Raw genomic sequence first — 20,665 nt, forward strand, 5'->3', positions numbered from 1 at the left:
TGGTTTTATGCTATTTAGAGGTTGCTCACTTATTGAATTAAATTACATTTCCCCAGACGCACCCACCCTCCATGATATGTCATCCATCCAAATATCGGACAGAACAGAAACTGATTGCCATTCTTGGATTTCCGATTCGCTAGCGAATCGCGGGCTTACTTGTTGTGTATATCACAATAACCGATCCTAGGGGGTTTACCCCTAATGGGACACAGGGGGTCAAAGTTACTTCTTTTCACAAAACTTTTAAAAAATGGGGATTGGTAATATAGGCATGTGGAGTGTGGTTTTATGCTATTTAGAGGTTGCTCATCACAAATATACAGTGCATCCGGAAAGTATTCACAGCGCATCACTTTTTCCATATTTTGTTATGTTACAGTCTTATTCCAAAATGGATTAAATTCATTTTTTTCCTCAGAATTCTACACACAACACCCCATAATGACAACGTGAAAAAAGTTTACTTGAGATTTTTGCAAATTTATTAAAAATAAAAAAATTGAGAAAGCACATGTACATAAGTATTCACAGCCTTTGCCATGAAGCTCAAAATTGAGCTCAGGAGCATCCTGTTTCCCCTGATCATCCTTGAGATGTTTCTCCAGCTTAATTGGAGTCCACTTGTGGTAAATTCAGTTGACTGGACATGATTTGGAAAAGCACACACCTGTCTATATAAGGTCCCACAGTTGACAGTTCATATCAGAGCACAAACCAAGCATGAAGTCAAAGGAATTGTCTGTAGACCTCTGAGACAGGATTGTCTCGAGGCACAAATCTGGGGAAGGTTACAGAAAAATTTCTGCTGCTTTGAAGGTCCCAGTGAGCACAGTGGCCTCCATCATCCATAAGTGGAAGAAGTTCGAAACCACCAGGACTCTTCCTAGAGCTGGCCGGCCATCTAAACTGAGCGATCGGGGGAGAAGGGCCTTAGTCAGGGAGGTGACCAAGAACCCGATGGTCACTCTGTCAGAGCTCCAGAGGTCCTCTGTGGATAGAGGAGAACCTTCCAGAAGGACAATGATCTCTGCAGCAATCCACCAATCAGGCCTGTATGGTAGAGTGGCCAGACAGAAGCCACTCCTTAGTAAAAGGCACATGGCAGCCCACCTGGAGTTTGCCAAAAGGCACCTGAAGGACTCTCAGACCATGAGAAAGAAAATTCTCTGGTCTGATGAGACAAAGATTGAACTCTTTGGTGTGAATGCCAGGCGTCACGTTTGGAGGAAACCAGGCACCGCTCATCACCAGGCCAATACCATCCCTACAGTGAAGCATGGTGGTGGCAGCATCATGCTGTGGGGATGTTTTTCAGCGGCAGGGACTGGGAGACTAGTCAGGATAAATGGAAAGATGACTGCAGCAATGTACAGAGACATCCTGGATGAAAACCTGCTCCAGAGAGCTCTTGACCTCAGACTGGGGTGACGGTTCATCTTTCAGCAGGACAACGACCCTAAGCACACAGCCAAGATATCAAAGGAGTGTCTTCAGCACAACTCTGTGAATGTCCTTGAGTGGCCCAGCCAGAGCCCAGACTTGAATCCGATTGAACATCTCTGGAGAGATCTTAAAATGGCTGTGCACCAACGCTTCCCATCCAACCTGATGGAGCTTGAGAGGTGCTGCAAAGAGGAATGGGCGAAATTGGCCAAGGATAGGTGTGCCAAGCTTGTGGCATCATATTCAACAAGACTTGAGGCTGTAATTGCTGCCAAAGGTGCATCGACAAAGTATTGAGCAAAGGCTGTGAATACTTATGTACATGGGATTTCTCAGTTTTTTTATTTTTAATAAATTTGCAAAAACCTCAAGTAAACTTTTTTCACGTTGTCATTATGGGGTGTTGTGTGTAGAATTCTGAAGAAAAAAATGAATTTAATCCATTTTGGAATAAGGCTGTGTAACATAACAAAATGTGGAAAAAGTGATGCGCTGTGAATACTTTCCGGATGCACTGTATTTTTAATATCTGATTCTTTACTGATATCCTTAGCCTACTAGGAGCCACTCCCTAAAGATTAAAAATGACAAGTTTCAAACATAAGCATGTGTCAATTTAAATTATTTTAAGGTTAGTGATTATGAATATGATTTTATTCTTTATCCTTTACTAGGATTCTTGCCCTCTATGGAAGAAAAATGACAAAGTTCTATTAATATCAAGAATATTTACACTTTAAACTTTTAAATTGAAGCACAAATTTTAATATTTCAAATATTTAAGAAAACTATTCTTGTTTATTATGTACTTGTACCTCATTAAGTAAATCATTACATTTCTTATGAACAACCCAAATTAGGGCTTCTTCTGCTAATTCAGACTTTTATATCCTGTTAGACAGATAGATAGATAGATAGATAGATAGATAGATAGATAGATAGATAGATACTTTATTAATCCCAAGGGGAAATTCACCCTTAAATCAACCCTTGGCCAGATTTAAGCATAATCAACTTTATTGAAGTCAACTGCTTGCTGCGTTATCCGAGAAATAGCACATATTGAGAAATAATATTTATTTTTAATTTGGTATTATTATTATATTTACAATTGAAATATAGTGGCAGTTAAACTCATTATGTAAACTGAAAAACAATAAGTCAAAGATAATTGAAAAATGTTAAAAAATGTACTTTATGTAACATGGACATTGCTGATTATGATGTGTACATTGCCATATGAGTTTATGTGTTTTGAGCCCCAGTTAAAAAGAATACAAAACATAACAAAAAAACTGGCTGGCCTGGAATATTGGACTACGTTCAGCCTTAAAACTCAAATGAAGAAAAATGGTTTAGAAAATCAGACTGGAAAATGTACTAATTCTAAAACAGTAAAAAATAGATGTATTGTCTTTACTCTAGGATGACTCTGAGATGATTCTTCTTCTCTGCAAAGTTTTAGTAATGGTGTAAAACTTTTGTTTAAAATAATCATTAATAACAAAATACAATAAAAATCAACACCACATATCACAGGTCAGCTTCAAACAAAAACAATGCTGGGGCACAGAATAAAAAACAATTGCAGTTTATTCCAAATGTTTTAATGATTTAAATGGGGTTGACATCTGCATTGCTTTTTTATTTTTACATTCTGAAATAATTTGTAGATACACTTTTACATCCATTTTAAAATGTTTACATGCACAATTTATTTCAGATAATATAAATTGTGTATACAGTAACACACCAATATAATAATTAAGTATCCTGAATAGTTTACTTGAAGAAGGGGCCTGAGTTGCCTCGAAAGCTTGCATATTGTAATCTTTTTAGTTAGCCAATAAAAGGTGTCATTTTGCTTGACTTCTCATTACATCCATAATGGCTCACACGACACACAACACCCTAGTACTACAGGAATACTGTGTTAAAAAGTAAAATTATCTTCTATATTAATTTTATACCACTGGACAACTAAAGTAATTACAGTATAAGTTCGATAAATTACCTTATACGCGACCTCTTTGCTCTTATTAGTTATATAGTATTTGTCGGGTGTCATCTACATTTTCCCAATATATCTATTGGACTAAAACGTTCCTGTCAAAGTGCTCCGCATACAGGAAATGGCGTCAAATTCTTTGCGACAGACGATAGCTGCCTTGTTTACTAAAAATTCTGTGTCTCGTCACTACGACGGAAGAGCTGCCGCAAAGTGGATTGCGCACGTTCATGACGGAAGTGAAGGGTCGTCTAAAAACTGCAGGCTTTGTGTTAAAAGCAACGTAGTGAAAATGAAGTTATTATTCGGTGTCTTATGACTTTGACGTCGTTTTCCTTCTCCGTGCTATCAGACATTTTGAAAGAATTCACATCCTTTTGAAGGGTTTTATTCAGGTGCAATTGATAAACATTTTCATACTCTGTCGCTGTTTGTTTTGACTTCTACGGTGGTAAAAATTCCGACAAAAGCCCACTTAACTAAACAGGCTATATTTTCTCTCTTGACCGGAATGAAAGATTAAACTGCAGCATTGATCAGCCACATATGGCTAAAATATCATTTAGCTGTTTTAAACAGTGGCGAGATATATTGTATCTTTGTTTTATATCTCAGTGGAAACGCTACCACAAGGACCGTGCAACCTTTTCAAAATTCTTTTTGTAAGTGAAGTCTGATCATTATTACAGCATTATTGTTCTTGTTTAGACGTACGTTAAACAGTATATGTATATATGTATGTATATGTGTATATACATAAATATATGAAGCAGATAGTGTCAAGTTAGTGTCAGCCATCACGATCAGACTGCATTGATTGACAGTATTTTATATGTTTTATTAATTCATAAATTTATGTCTTAAAGCATGAGTACAGAGTCCAGTTGTTTAGGAAAGAGACTAAAATTGGACATAAACAACAAGAGACCCTTCATTGCTGCAGCAGCAGGGCTTACTTTGTTAAATAAGACTTCAAATCAAGGAAATACTGTGAATAAAGGTATGTGTGATTTTTTTTGTATTTTCATTTTCAAAGATTTTTTGAACTTTTTAAATATGGTATTATGAAATTACAGTTTTGTGTCTTGACTGGTAAATAATGATATTTTGATAGAACCGTTAAAGCTTTAATTAATGTTGCTATGCACAGTATACACTAAAAATTCACAGAAGCATTGGGATATTTCAAGGATTTGATGTTATCAGTGTCTTTGCCCCCTTTATGGGTTAATAGGGGAGTTCTTACACTCTCACTTAATTTTAAAACAAATAATTGGTTGCATTTATATAGCACTTTTCTAACTTACTTAAAGTGCTATACATAGACAGAGGTGAATCAGTTCAACAGCCACCAGAGTCTAATATGTACCTGGATGATATGACGGTAACCATTCTTGTGCCTGTACACTCACCCTACATTAGCTATTAGGTGGTGAAGGGTTGAGAGAGAGAGAAAGAGAGAGAGAGAGGGGGAGAGAGGCAGTTAGCCAATCAGGAACAGGGAATGATTAGGGGGACTGAATGACCAGCTTGTGGTGGGTATTTTAGCCAGGACATCCGGATAAACCCTGTAGTTTTTAGAAGATGCACAGGGATTTTTTATGACTACAGAGAGTCAGGACTGTGCAAATTATTAAAGCACAGTTATCCCATTGTGTTAGAAATTCAATTTGGAAACATATTACAGAAAGAAGTCCTGCCCTCAAACTTGGACGTCTTAGAGTGAGGAGCCAGGCAGGAGGGAGCTTGTCCATTGTGTCTTTAATTTACTATACAGCAAATCCTGAAGAGGGACCATTCATCACAGTAGTCTGTTACAGAACGATCAAAAAAAATAAGTGCAAAAGTCTGTTTTATAAACAGCTGAATTTACATAACAGTGCTGATCAATGCATATATTTACTCTGATTGATTCATTGGCTTACACCCAAATAGATAGATAGATACTTTATTAATCCCAAGGGGAAATTCACATACTCCAGCAGCAGCATACTGATACAAAAAACAATATTAAAGAGTAATAAAAATGCAGGTAAAAACAGACCCCGGTCTTCTAAGGAAGTATAGCCGGTTCTGTCCTCTCTTGCACAGAGAATCAGTATTGGCAGTCCAGTCCAATTTATTATCCAGCTGCACACCCAGGTATTTATAGGTCTGTACCCTCTGTACACAATCACCTCTGATGATCACGGGGTCCATGAGAGGCCTGGGCTTCCTAAAATCCACCACCAGCTCCTTGGTTTTGCTGGTGTTTAGGTGTAGGTGGTTTGAGTCGCACCATTTAACAAAGTCCTTGATGAGGTTCCTATACTCCTCCTCCTGCCCACTCCTAATGCAGCCCACGATAGCAGTGTCGTCAGCGAACTTTTGCACATGGCAGGACTCCGAGTTGTATTGGAAGTCCGATGTATATAGGATGAACAGGACCAGAGAAAGTACAGTCCCCTGCGGCTCTCCTGTGTTGCTGACCACAATGTCAGTCCTGCAGTTCCTGAGACGCACATACTGATGTCTGTTTATAAGATAGTCCATGATCCATGCCACTAGGTATGAATCTACTCCCATCTCTGTCAGCTTCTCCCTAAGGAGCAGAGGTTGGATGGTGTTGAAGGTGCTAGAGAAGTCTAGAAACATAATTCTTACAGCACCACTGCCTCTGTCCAAGTGAGAGAGTGATCGGTGTAGCATATAGATGATGGCATCCTCCGCTCCCACCTTCTCCTGGTATGCGAACTGCAGAGGGTCGAGGGCGCGTTGGACCTGTGGCCTCAGGTGGTGAAGCAGCAGCCGCCTCTCCATGGTCTTCATCACATGTGACGTCAGAGCGACAGGCCGGAAGTCGTTCAGCTCACTAGGATGTGATACCTTTGGGACTGGGGTGATGCAAGATGTTTTCCAAAGCCTCGGGACTCTCCCCTGTTCCAGGCTCAGGTTGAAGATGCGCTGTAGAGGACTCCCCAGCTCCAACGCACAGACCTTCAGCAGTCGTGGTGATACTCCATCTGAACCCGCTGCTTTGCTGGCACGAAGTCTCCTCAGCTCTCTGCTCACCTGCGCTGCTGTAATTGTGTGTGGGGATGTCTCCCCTATGCTGGTATCAGCAGAAGGATGGGTGGAGGGTGCAGTTCTCCGAGGTGAGAGTGGGTTAGGGTGGTCAAACCTGATAAAGAAGTTGTTCATTTGGTTTGCTAACTTCCAAATAAAAGTCTATTCTTCTATACTCTCATTCTTCTCATATCTCTTAGGTTCAGCTATTACCTTTGAAGTCTGTGTAATTGACAACTGTTCAGCCTTGTTCTTTACAGGACGCCTCTCTTAATCATCTCCTAGTACATTTTGTGTATTACATCATTCATTCTCTTAATTCATTTTTGTGTTTTATTTGCTTAACTATTTCAGTAGTTATCTTCATGACACTTCTACAACAGATTATTTTATATATATATATATATATATATATATATATAATATAATATAATAATTTCCATTTTCATGTGCACTGCAAAACACAATGCTCAACTATTGTTACTTCCAAATTATTTTCTCACACCATGACTGCACTGAGGCATTGAGACCCACACACATACAGTGGGATAAGGTTCCCCAATGATCTCACCAACCCCTCTCCCTGCAGCCACCTAGGCTTTCGTAGATGGTCTCCCATCCAAGTACTGGCTGAGTCCAAACATGCTTAGCTTCAGGTGGATTACGCATTCTAAAGTGTAAGTGGTATGGATGCTGGCTTTCTTAATTAATCAATACTGGAATTGGAAGTAAATTATGTGTGATTATGTTTTGTCTGCATCATGTTCCTTCTTGCGAAGCTTTACACTTCTTAGCCAAGTGTCAGTCCCCCTCTAAATTTTCAGCATGTTGATAGATATTACAAGAGGAGGCTCCCCATTGGGGTTTCACATTTGTTAATATACATATATTATTTTTAAAAGTATGGGGGTGTTGTTGGGTGTTTGGTTCTCTTTGAGTTTCGACCATGTATAGTTGTGAAAAGTGGGGGAGAGTTGATTCTTCTTTTGGTTGTTTAACAGTGCTAAAAGAAATCCTCTGTTGACTAGAGCTTGTTTTGGAATAAATAGATAAGCGTCTGAAGCCCCTCCCTCCTGATGGCATTGCATAGAAGAGTTGTAATTTTCTTCCTGTCTGCAAGTTTTGTATTCCTGCTGTTTTTTTGTTTTTTTTTAAAGTGTATTTTCACAAAGAATTGTATTATTTCATAATAATTATTGAGTTACTTAGTAAAGATATTACCTGCTGCCATTATCATCTTGCTCGGCAGCTATTGACGGAGAAGTCAAGCTAGATAGATAGATAGATAGATAGATAGATTATTAATCCCGATGGGAAATTCACAAAGCTACAAGGAGTGAATACAAATATGCATTAAGTTTTACTCAGGTTAAACTTTAAGTTTCACATAAGTGTTTTAACACGGGCAGAGTGGTATTGCAGGCCTGTCATTCTTTCCTCACACATCAGATTCTGCATTGGTTTGCATGATCTGGTGAGGATCACATTGGCAACCCACTAATTTGGGCAGGAGATTCCATCCTAACACTAGTAAGTGTTTCCAACATTTCTGTAGACTAATAATAATTCTTTACAATTATATAGCACTTTTTGTCACTGTACCCAGGCCAACTGGGATATATACTGTCTTCAATTAATGTTTGAGACAAAGATACATTTTTCCTTGATTTCCCTTCAAACCCCTCAATGTCTTGGGTATGACGTTAAATTGCACTTGCAGGGAAAACTTGGGGGGTTGGTGGCAGGATTGGCACTCTAGCCACCGTAAACATTTTATGCAGCTCCTAATCAGCAGACAGGGCTGCTTTCTGCTGTCCGTGGGAGTAGCTCTTTTGTATGGGTGGCTGCTCACATTATGAATGGAATTGGGGAACGCCCTCAGGAGCTTCATCCACAGAAGAGTCGAAACCACTGGAGATCCAATGTGTAGAATCATGGAGCGTCTTTATCTCTCTGGCTTGATAATCAATTGTGGCACTCTCTGAGGTGTGCAGACCTGGAACTGTACAGTTCTCTGTAGGTGGGTACACCTTTTGTTGGTCTGGTCTCTCTGATGACTGTCATACTCGGGGAGTAGCTGTTGCTGTGGCATATCGGCTCCTTACGATGGTTTCTGATGTCATTCATTTCAACACACTTGTGAGACTCGGATTAAGGCACTCTGTAGGTGCCTTGTCTGTTGCCTCAGTGTATGCTTCGACCATGGTGAGTGATGTCTTGGTGAAGGAGGCATTTTATTTTCAAGGTTGCTCGGTGGTTGATAGGTGTCCGTGAGGTGACACTCCTGTGGTCATGGGTTACTTCACTGTGACCATTGGCACTGACAGGGCTGGATATGAGGATTGTGTCAGTCCTCATGGGTCTGGTGACCATGGTGAAAGTGGCTTCATGTTCTTTGTCTTTGCAGAACGTCAGGGGATGCAGATCGCTGGATCCTGGTTCCAGCACCTTGGGCTGCATTGTTGGACTTGGTACTCCAGTGATGGTGGGGCGGTGAAGGTGATTGATCATATCCTTGTGGGCAGATGCTGGAGTTTCCTATAGAACTGCAGGGTCTACAGAAATGCCAATTTGCGAATTCTGACTGCAGACTTGTTGTTGCTACTCTGAAGATCCAGCTTAGGTCCAGTAGGCTAACACCTACTGGGAGATTGAGGCTAGACCTGGCCAGACTCAAAGATTAGGCTCTTTCTAAAGAGTCTGCATGCAGTTTGTGTGAGAAACTTGCAGACTATGGTACAGCTGCCAATCCTGTGTTGTGGGAGACCTTCTGTGACAAGACCTTGAAGGTTGCTGATGGTTGTATTGGTGTTGCCGGTGTTTCCAGAAGGAGATGTTTCATCTTGCAGGGCACCCTGGATATCATCGAGAGAAGTCACAGCGCACAGCTTAATGGCAACTTCTGGTCTGTACCTTGAACGGAGAAGGAAGGGTGCGAGGGCCTTGAGGGGCAGATAAGGAGGCGTTTGTTAGAGGAATCTGTGAGCAAGTAACACACCATCAATGGTCTAGTGACCCACATTCTGCTTACAGAGGAATTGAAGCATTATGCACATCTGAATTTGTTCCTCAGAGAGTCGCAGTCAGGGTGGGTGAACAGTCCTTGCAGATGACGCTGCATTTGTGACCTGCTGGGCTGTCAACTTTGAGCAGCTGTTTAAAGCTGATCCTCTGGTTAGGACGTTAGACATCTGTGGGTGTATGGTTCTCGAGTCTGATCCTCTCAATAGCTGTGAACCACCCAGTCTCACTGAGATTGCATAGGTGGTGAACCAGCTAAGGGTAGGGTGAGCTTCTCCAGGTTGGTGGTAAGGCTGTCGTCCTTGCATTGCAAGCAATCTTTGCTTCCATTTGGGAGACAGGCATCGTCACAACTGACTGGAAAACGGGTCTTGTCATCCCTGTCTGGAAAGGGAAGGGTGATCGTGTGGATGTGAGTGCTGTGCAGTGTGGTAGCAGAACCTGTGCGTTTTTCCCAATTGATTCAGGGGTTAGTCAAGAGCATGTTCTCTGTTTGGTGCTTGCATTGATTGTGTATTGTGCAGGGTTGTGGGGTCCAGTGGCTGTCGGGCATCTGTTGATGAAGAAAGATTCACTGATCTTGACTTTTCCGATGATGCTGTGATCTGTGCTCTGATCGGGGCTCTCCAGAGACTGAGCGAGAAGTCTGTGTTTCCCTTTTGAGTGTCTTGGATAAAAACCAAGATCCAGGCCTTTAATGACCTCTTGGGCGCATCTTCCTTTATTGTCTGTCTGCGGAGAGAATATCTACCTTGTCAAGAGGTTTAATTACCTCAGCAGCAACATTTATATCTCTGGTGACTCTTTCTATGAAGTCAGTAGACGGATTTGGGGATGGGGGGCTGGGGGGGGGGTGTGGTTGATATGGGTTTGTCATGAGATCACCGTAAAGGGGTGTGTGGCGCTTCCAATATCTCTGCAAAAGGACGAAGGTCTCAAGTCTTTAGGAGTTCTTGTGCTTCCTGTTTTGCTATATGGTTGCGAGACACTATCCAGTGACCCAAGACTAAGACTGGAGTCCCTCGGTACTGTGTCTCTTTCGAGAATCATTGGGTACCGCTGGTTCAACTTCGTGTTGAAATAGCTTTTGCTCATGGAGTCCCGAATGAAGCACATTACCTGCATTGTGAGGGAGCGTCAGTTACGGCACTATGGCCGTGTGGCGCGATTCCCAGAGGGTAATCCAGCTTGCAGGTTCCTCATTACTGAGGACCTGAGTGGCTGGACCAGGCTAATTGGATGCCCACGTAACACCTGACTAAGGCAGATAGATGGTCAATTCTGGAGGATGGGTCTGGACCGCATGTTTGCCTGGTGGGCAACCCGAACTGTTTTGGGTTCATACACCAGGGTTTGGGACAGTTGGTGTCAGTTGGTATGAATATGTTTGTAACTGTATAACTATTGTACACAACTTTAATTTTGAGGGGAATTTCCACTTATCTTTTCTACTAGGGGGCTCCGCCCCCTGCTCGCTTCGCTCGCCAACCCCTGGTGTTGGGAATGACAAAGAGCGTGATGTATGAATGAGATATAGAATAGTGTGACGGTGTAGATGATGCAAATATAAAGCAAACAATAAAGTGTGTGGCACAGTGTAAAGGTTTATTGGAAAATTTCTTTGTACACGCCGTTTAAGTGTAAAAGGTAATTCCAGCTCAGAACTTGTAAGGTCATTTAAGATGGTTATTGTTGTGATCAGAGTCAAGTTTGTCAGAGCTTAGAAAGAGTTGTGTCTCTCCAGGAAGTAATGGAATGACTTGGGTATTAATGTTTTCCATATTAATATTTTTTGGACATAATATAGTGCGTTGTGTTAAAAGGGGCATTTGGTCTAATGAGATTGCTGTTCGAAATGTCTCTGTAACTAAGTTGTCGCAGATAAAGGCTTGAGGAATTGTAATAATATGTGCCTGAAGTCCAGCTGTATTGGTGAGTGTACCATCTCTCAGTTGTAATAAGCAATTGTTATGATCTGGTTCTGGACATCGTATCTTTTTTACTAACTGTATCTTTTGAAAGCAATGCCAATTGTCTGCGTATTTTAAGGTGCACTGAACAATAGCTGAGTGCATGGCATCTGGAAGAATAGCTAATCACTGTCTAAAATCTCCTCCTCATAAAAGTACCTTTCCTTCAAATCGAATATTATTATTCATAAACGTTTGTAGAAGTTTATGAATGGTGTTGAGTAAGTGACTTCATGCCATTGAACATTCATCAATAAACAACATTTTTTCAAGACGGATGTCACGTGCAGTGCCACCGTTAATGTTCATAGTGGATACCGATTTGTAGGATCTAATGTAGTTGATAAAGATTTCACTTTCAGGTACATCGTCAGTTATAAGCCTCTGTAGATATTCAGTATATGAATGTAAAGAAGGCAGTCTAATTTGACCCTTTTGACAACAACGTGTAAATGTATAACTTGTATTTCCAGTTGTTTCTTCAGGGAAGTGAACTGAATGACAATGATTGCAAATGACATTCATTAATCCGAATGAATTTTACTGGTGTATGTTTTTCTTGTGCCGTTTGAGAGGCGCGTTGTTGTATGTGTAGTATTTGGGACGTGTTGTTTTGGAGCTGTAATCGATTTGCCTGTGCTGTGTGAGAAGCCCGTTGTAGCCTTCGCTGCCATTAACGTATGTCTGAGACGGGAGGTGTTTCGTTTTGAATCCGTGCCTGTTGCGATGCAGCACTTTGATTGATAGTTTGCGTCATGTGGATCTAGGATGTAGATTTGTGCATATTTGCGTTGTTGATTTGTTTCAGGGTGCACTGTTCCAATGCGATGTAGTATTTGTGCACATGTGCGAAAGTAGTATGGGCCATTGCCTTTTGGTGGCCTGATATTTACTCCGGTATATGCAAAAGCAAATGAACCATTGTAGGATCTAATGCAGTTCATAAAGTTTTTACTTTTAGGTACATCGTTAGTTAGAAGCTTTAGTTGAGCTTTGCGTTTTTGGAGTCGAGACATTTTTTCTTTTAGAAATATGGATAAGTAATAAGGAGAATTGCACTCACTGTTAATATGGAGCCTTTTCTGCGGTTGAACGGTTAATAGTGCCTTATTGTAATGAGATCCACCTATGCTGCATAGCCGTCTATTTTGTTGTTTCTTTCGTTTTCGTGTGTTTGTTCCTGTTATCCTTTCCTTTTCGTTTTGTACCCGTGACCGTGTATTCATGACTTGTTTCTTTCTCAGCATGCGAAATATGGATAAGTAATAAGAAGGATCGCAGTCACTGTTAATATGTTTCTTTTTCTGCAGTTGAACGGTTAATAGTGCTTTATTGTAAGGAGATCCACCAATGCTGACACCTATGCTGTCTAGTGTGAAGGTGTTGATGTTCACTTTAGAATATGTGGCTTTGGGTGTCACTTCTTATGGATGTGTGTGTGTGTGTGGGGGGGGGGGGGGGGGGTTGAGGATTGTTGTCGCGCGAGCGTCTTCTTTCTTTTTGTGTTCCTGTGTCTTGTTGAATCCCCCTCTTTGTGTGTGTCCCGTCCCTTGCTTGTAGGGTCTGTGGGGTGGTTTTGTGTCCTTTTTTTTGTGTTCCATGGGCTTGTTGAATCCCCCTCTTGGTGTGTGTCCCGTCCGGTGCCTGTAGGGGGGGGGGGGGGGCCTTGCTGTTGTGCGCGAGCCTCTTTTTTTTTTTTTTTGGGTCTAGTTTCGTGTGCAATGTGTTTCGTGCTTTGCTTGCGTTTGAATACTTTTTTATGTGCCGTTTCCTTTTTTCGGTGCTCTTTGCGCCTCATTTCTCAATTTTTCCTGTGCTCACTCCTTTTTTCTGTGGTCTTGTCCGCCTCTCGCGGCCCCTCATCCGCCTCTCTCGCCCTCTTCTATCCGCCTTTCTCGGCTCCTCAGCCGACCCTCGCGGACTCTTTTTGCGCCTGCGCAGTACGTCTTTTTGCAGCTACGGCCCATTGCCGGATGCGGACTGTTTTTGCGCCTGCGCAGTACGTCTTTTTGCAGCTACGGCCCATTGCCGGATGTGCCTGCGTCCATCATCCGGTTTAGCATTCTCGGTTAGTAATATGGATGTTAATTTGTAGTGTTAAAACATATTACTTTGGCTTGATGTTAAAGCCAGTGACTACAGAATTTCATGCATGGTATGTTTTTAATTTTACAAAGTGTTTTGAATGACTAACCAAGCTAATTCTGCAATATTTTTTAACAGTTGTAAGTTGCATTGTAGGTATTTGAAGAGATACCGATACACATTCAGGTGATATGAATTAATTTCTTATTTCTTAAAACTGTTTTTTAGACTACCAACCGGAAGCATCTGATGCATTAAGTAAACAAAAGCAAAGGCTGAAAATGGATATACCAAAGTAAGTATTTTGTATCTGCTACATTTATACTTCAGTAGTGTTGGTATTTCCCTAAGCTAACTTTATATTACAAGTTAAGTATCCCTAATCTGAACTGCTCAAAATCTGAAACTTTTTGAATGCCAGCATGATACAAAGGGAAAATCTCACACAATGAGTCTCTTTTATCAAACTTTACTTGGATTTAAGCAAGAAAATATGCTTACAAATCAAAAGTGGATGTGTATAATGTGTGCAGATTCAAAACTGATTCATTCTTTCTATCATACCCCCATGAAGCTTAGAGCATCATAAAGCAACTAAAGGCACTGAGCAGCACGAGGAAATAACACGATTGAAGATGTCGGGGGATGAGAATGGGAGAATACCCCATGAAGCACTGAGTGCTGCTAAGCAATGAAACATAGTCAACAAGCTTTCAGCTCTGTACCACATGAAGTGACAAAAGTAACACCTGCATTCAAAAGTGCTACACATCACTGTTAAAATTGTAGATGACTTGTGTGTCAGTGAAATGTAACTGCTTAGGGTTAACTAAATCAACTTCATTCTCCCTAGTTGTCCTTATTGCTATATAAGTTCAGTGTATTCTAATTATGTTGGTAAAAGCATGTTATGTTTCATGTATGTACACCCACACCATAAGAAAACTGAGTGCCAGTTTTGACCATCTATATCAGGGGTGCCCACACTTTTTCGGCTTGCAAGCTACTTTTAAAATGACTATGTCGAAATTATCTGCCTACATTAAAAATGGTATATATATAATATAATATACACTGAGTATACTTTATACATAAAATATATGTTGTCGTACCTTGCATAACTGAATAACCTTTATGGCACAATAACAATTAAGTACATTTATGGTCACTACAGTATTTGGATTTAATAATCTTCATGTGGGAAAAGGCTGACTCACATAAATAAGTAGAGCCGAATAATGCAGTCAAGGAGGTAGCACATTTCCTCATGTTTTGGTACTTTTCCTCCGTGAGTAATTTCCAAAACTGTCCAAGAGCCCCAGACTTCAGCTGAATGTCATCCTGTAGTGTCAAAATCTCATCCTCCACTGTAGAGGAGTTTTAGGTGAAACAGTGTTGCAATTTTTGATGCGGGTGAATCACCCTCAACATCTTCCCTAAATGGATAGCACTTAAATGTAGCGATTGGCTCAAGTAAAGCTGAGTCTTGAAACCTTCTGTCAAAGTCTGACAGGCAATTTTCAATCTGCTCTGTGTAGCGTATGCTGTCAAGTTGCGCACACGCCTTCCATTGCGTCTCCAGCTCTGACGCGGGGTTTTGGATGTTCCCCAAATCAAGGCGCTGCAGCTTTGAGGACAGATGTTGCATTTTTCGTTTGAAAGCATTAACTGAGCTAATCATATTGACCATGGAGTTCTCTTTTCCTTGCAGCTGTAAATTAAGCTCATTCTACATGTTGGTCAGATCAGAAAAAAATGCCAAGTTTAGCGGCCATTGATCGTTATTAAGTTGCTTGTATTCTGCATGTTTCCTCCGGCCAGGGGTCTTGAAATCTCAGCAGGAATTTCTCCCTAGCCATCTGTCTCAACGAAGGCCTCTTTTTATCATCTCTCCATCTTGGAAGGACTTCTTATGCTTAATGATCGAGTGACTTACCTGGAACGATGCTTCGGTGTGTCTGCCTTTGCTTTGGAATTCAGCCGAGTGAAAAATGACGGCTGTCCGATTAACTGCGATTTTAGTTCCCTCTCCTTTCTCTTTCTCAGATCGCTTTTCGGAAGGAAGTCAGTTTCGTAGTTTTTGTGAACAGTTCGAAAGTGCCTTTCCACATTTTCCTTCTTTGGAATAGTAATGATAGATTGACAAATCAGACAAACGCACTTCGATTGTGACATTGTGAGAAAAAAAATCCTCTTCCAATACCACATCCAGCCCATACCCTCCCCAAACAATTTTTTTTTTTAAATCCAATCTTTAGTCGATATAAATTGGAAGGCTAACTAGATCACAGCCGGAGTTTTGCAGTAGCTCGCATGTTTGATTGTGTGTGCGGGATGACCAGTGTGTTAGAAGAAAAGAGATCTCAGACTGGCCGCCCCATATGTCAATTAAGTAGCAAATGCCATAGGGAAGATATATGATAGACTAACGTTTAAAAAAAAAAAAAAAAACAAAAAAAAAAATTTTTTTTTGAATGCAACGTGATCGACGCATTGGCCACCCCTGTTCTATATTATATCAGCTTTGCCCTTTCAAATTCTCTGTTCGGATTCAACGGGTTGGAAAATGAATGGATGGATATTTAAACTGGGTAAGTTGTGTAGTAACTAAACTTGAAAGAATTGGTAAAACAAGTTTATAAAGAGTATGATGTTACCTTTTTAAATATCATCCAAAATCTGTAGCTGCTAATAATTATAGATTGGCAGGAATATAATATTTCTGTAATGGAAAGCATTTATGGAAATTTTTTTGTGAGAGAGCATGCTTGTTTGAAAAGCACTTATTATTAACAGTGATACAGTGTTCATATTAAGTCCCATAAACATGTTGTTTACCTCGTAAATGTGGTTGATTGTTCATATGTGAAAGGGATTTAACGTTTCAGTTCAGTTTTAAGATCACACCAGTGTGTGGTGGAACTATTGCTTTGTGCTGGTTGGTGAATGGGACGATGATTAATTTCCGATGGATAAGAAAAAAGATGAAGTGAAAGGGCCTCCATGTTCTTCTAACTCCATTTCTGGATTGCCCATATCTTCTGCTTTTTTCTTTTCAATTGTAGAGAAAAGCCAAGCAAAATGACACCTTTTATTGGCTAACTAAAAAGATTACAATATGCAAGCTTTCGAGGCAAATCAGGCCCCTTCTTCAGGCAAGATGTAATCAAGATGTAATCTTTTCAATTGCAAAGGAAGTTACATGAGAGGCCAGAGATTTGTTCATTGCCCAGTAGAGAGGAACTCTCTGTGGCACCTGTTCCCAGCTGAGAATAGTATAATGCAATGTACATACACACCTGAATAATAATTTGTTAAAATGATATATCGCTTTTTCTCATTACTCAAAACATTCCACACAGGGAGGACCCTGGACATGAACCCATGACCTGTTTATACTGTGAAGCAGTAGCACTACCACTATGGTGCCACATTAAACCAAAGATACAATAACTTCCTACAAAGTGCTGCATTGATTCTTGGAACTGTGAAGAAAGTGATTTCTAAGTTAAAAAAGGCTATTTAATGGTCACCTCGTAACTCTGAAAATGCATAACTCAAACCTTTGTATTATTTGAGGTTTTGTATGTATATTCTGAGAAAAAAAGGATAACATGTTTTGAGGTATCAGAAGCTCGTCAGCTTATTTCCTGTGATTTCACTGTGCTGCTGACCTAGGCCTCGCAAAGAGGTAGAGCAAACAGACAATGTACTGTATAAACTGCATATCTTTTATATGTACAGTGAATTAGCAAACATATTGCAGATTTGTTTGTAGCCTTGGAGGTCAGCAAAAAATATCTAATATTAGGTCTTTTTCAGAGTACAAGAAGATTTTATGTAAAATTATAATTAAATGCAAATTTGAGAATTATAATCTTAACCAGCTTATTCTTAAAACACCCATAAATACATGTGCTGCAGTTCTTTGTTATGCTATCTGTCTCCATGACTTGGCTGTTAAGTGTGTAAACATGCCTCTAGTGACACTGGGGAAAGTAACACTGTGTGTTGTATTTTTTGGGTGTCAATCACATAGGCATGGTCATGCTAATGTGAATTGTCAACTCAATAAAAATTATGTGAAAATGAAATTTTGTACTTTGTTATTCAAATGTAAATGTATAAATGTAATATTAAAGCTATAGTTTTTATTTTTCTTTCCATGTAGAGCTATCAAGTCTGAAGATTCAGAAGCTGAGAGTTCTGGGAAACAAACAACCATGATTAATGCATCTCACATATCCGAAACCATGAACAAAGTGAAACAAACTGGGCAGAAAATTGATGACTCCTCTGAAGTGAAAGATCTTGATAAAAAACGTGCAGATAGACCTGAAGAATCAACACAAACAGCAGACAAAGAAGTATCCCAGATCTTGTATATAGGCACTGTAGATGAAGACTGCAACACACAATCTAAGGAAGTTGAAAATATTGACACACTGTTTGTCAGTCACTCCTCTTCAGACTGTTCAATAGCCACTAAATCAAACCTTGATCAACAAGATGTGGAAATGAATAGTCTAGAAAGTCCTTTCAGTTGCCAAGAAGAACCTGCTTGTAATTTCTTTATAACTGAAGGACAAGAACAGTGCAAGAGCAAAGATGAATCTAATTTTATTAGTAATACTGGCAATTTAATGTGCAAAACAAACAGTGAAATTCACACAGTTGGAAAAGACAAACTACAGTCGAGTTCTAACAGAAACAACCATGAAAGCAGGACATTTTCAGAGGGGAATGAGAATGCAAGTCCTTTAGCAACGGATACTGGAACATCTCAGAGCCCTGGAAGTCCACATAATTTATTTTCATTGTCTGGGACATCCAAGAATTCTGGAAAACGAGAACCAAAAATTACTGATTATTTTCAAAGAAAACAACCAGAATGGTATGTACAGTATGTTTTTATTTTTCTACCTTTGTTTTCATTGAAACTGTCATTACAGGTAAAATTCTAGGAAAGTGTAATAATCTGTTGAGCTACCAAAATGAAAATGATTGTACGCAATCTTTAATGGCACATCATTTTCTAAAGTTATTTATTAAATTAATATTATTATATAAAATTAAATGCAAACTTGGTTTGAATATAGTTCAAGAAATGTCAGGTAAGAAAGAGTAAAGCTGTAAAGTATGTGCTTTTTTATATTCAAGTACAGTTTGGAATAAGCAGACATTAATTTTGTTTTTAAGTCAAAAGTCAAAGCGAACTTTATTGTCATCTCAACCGTATACAAGTGTACAGATAGACGAAATTGCGAAGCTCAGGTTCCACAGTGTAACAACATGAAGTGCAAATAAAAAATTAAAATTATATTAAAAATAGAATTAAAATTAAAAGTTCAAATTAAAACACAAACAAGACAAGACATTGTGCAAAGACGAGACAAAGAAGTAGCAGTAATATTGACTGACGTGTAGTAAGCAATATGAACAATGATGCAATGTATGGTATTATGCAATCTAGATACATATAGTCAATAAATATGTAATATAATAAATAAATAATATAGATAATACAGAAATTATCAGTTTATGATAATAGTTGTTTAAGACATGTGTAAACAATGACAGGTCAGAATGTTTCATATAAAAGAATGTCAAAGTACAGTGTGCAAAATACTTAAAGGTCAGTGTGAGATTTTCAGTTCTTTTCTACATGCACACTAGTCTTTGCAGGAAAGTGTTTTTAGAGGTGGTTGAGGCAGTGTGGAAGATCCCAGGGGGCAGCATGGTGTTAAGGAGTCTGACAGCTTGGGTGTAAAAACTATCCTGCAGCCTGGTAGATCTGGCTCTGATGCTGCAGTATCTTCTCTTGGATGGCAGAAGTGTGAAAAGTCCATCTGAGGGGTGTAAGGGGTCCTGCGCAATGCTGCAGGCCTTGTGGACACTGCGTTTGTAAAATATGTCCTGTAGTGAAAGGAGAGGCACCCCAATAATGTTCTCTGCTGTCTTCACTATCCTTTGCAGGCGCTTATGGTCGGATATGTTGCAGTTGCCATACCAGACAGTGATGCAGCTGGTCAGAACACTCTCAATGGTGCCTCTGTAGAACATAGTGAGGATGGAAGGGGGAAGACTTGCTCGCTTCAGCTGCCTCAGGAAGTGTAGACTCTGCTGGGCTTTCTTGATTAGTGATGAGGTGTTATGCATCCGCGTAAGTTCCTCAGTTATGTGCACACCGAGGAACTTGGTACTCCTAACAGTCTCTACATCTAAACAGTTGATGCTGAGTGGGATGTGAGCAGGATGTGATTTTCTGAAGTCCACAATTATCTCTTTTGTCTTATCTACATTGAGAGATAGATTGTTGTCTTCACACCATGCGGACAGCCGTTCCACCTCATCTGTGTATGCTGTTTCATCATCCCTGCTTATCAGTCCCAGCACCGTCATATCATCCGCAAACTTGATGATGTGGTTGGTGTGGTGCGTGGCTGTGCAGTCGTGAGTCAGCAGGGTGAAGAGCAGTGACTAAGTATGCAGCCCTGTGGCACTCCAGTGCTCAGTGTGATGATGCTGGAAGTGTTGCAGCCCATCCGAACTCTCTCAAAAGGATCCAATTGCAGAGGGTTATGTTCAGACCCAACCTGTTCAGTTTTACAACCAGCTTTTGAGGGATGATTGTGTTGAAGGCGGAGCTAAAGTCTATAAATAGCATCCTGACATATGTGTTTTTTTTTATCCAGATGTGTCAGGGAGGGGTGAAGTGCAGAGCATATGGCATCCTCAGTTGACCTGTTTGAGCGGTATGCAGACTGAAGAGGGTCAAGGGAGGCAGGGATATTAGTTTTTATGTGTGACATAACTAACCTTTCGAAGCACTTCATGATGATTGGCGTGAGTGCAGCTGTTCGGTAGTCATTCAAGCATGTCACTGATGACTTCTTCGGCACTAGTATGATGGTGGTCGACTTGAAGCATGCTGGGACTGACGACTGGCTCAGAGATGTGTTGAAGAAGTCTGTAAAGACACCAGCCAGTTGACTGGAGCATTCTTTGAGCACATGGCCAGGTATGTTGTCAGATCCTGTAGCCTTGCGTGGATTGACTCTGGATAGAGTCCTCCTCACGTTAGTTGTGG

The 20,665-nt window shown here is 40.2% G+C and overlaps 1 protein-coding gene across 2 annotated transcripts in view; it reads left to right on the top strand.

The window, feature by feature from the left end:
• The first annotated feature begins 3,649 nt into the window (after positions 1-3,649).
• parga (poly (ADP-ribose) glycohydrolase a) overlaps positions 3,650-20,665 on the top strand; it is a 236,556-nt gene continuing 219,540 nt past the window's right edge. Inside the window, exons 1-5 of one of the 2 annotated variants that reach the window (XM_028795482.2) lie at positions 3,650-4,116; positions 4,321-4,454; positions 13,804-13,870; positions 17,747-18,348; positions 18,397-18,469. In XM_028795482.2, the coding sequence (XP_028651315.1) occupies positions 4,001-4,116; positions 4,321-4,454; positions 13,804-13,870; positions 17,747-18,348; positions 18,397-18,469 (992 nt within the window). In that variant the 5' untranslated portion in view covers positions 3,650-4,000. The remainder of the gene's footprint in view (positions 4,117-4,320; positions 4,455-13,803; positions 13,871-17,746; positions 18,349-18,396; positions 18,470-20,665) is intronic. The other variant, XM_051923908.1, reaches the window with a different exon arrangement.

This window comes from Erpetoichthys calabaricus, chromosome 2 (assembly GCF_900747795.2).
Source record: "Erpetoichthys calabaricus chromosome 2, fErpCal1.3, whole genome shotgun sequence".
Classification (NCBI taxonomy): Eukaryota; Metazoa; Chordata; class Cladistia; order Polypteriformes; family Polypteridae; genus Erpetoichthys; species Erpetoichthys calabaricus.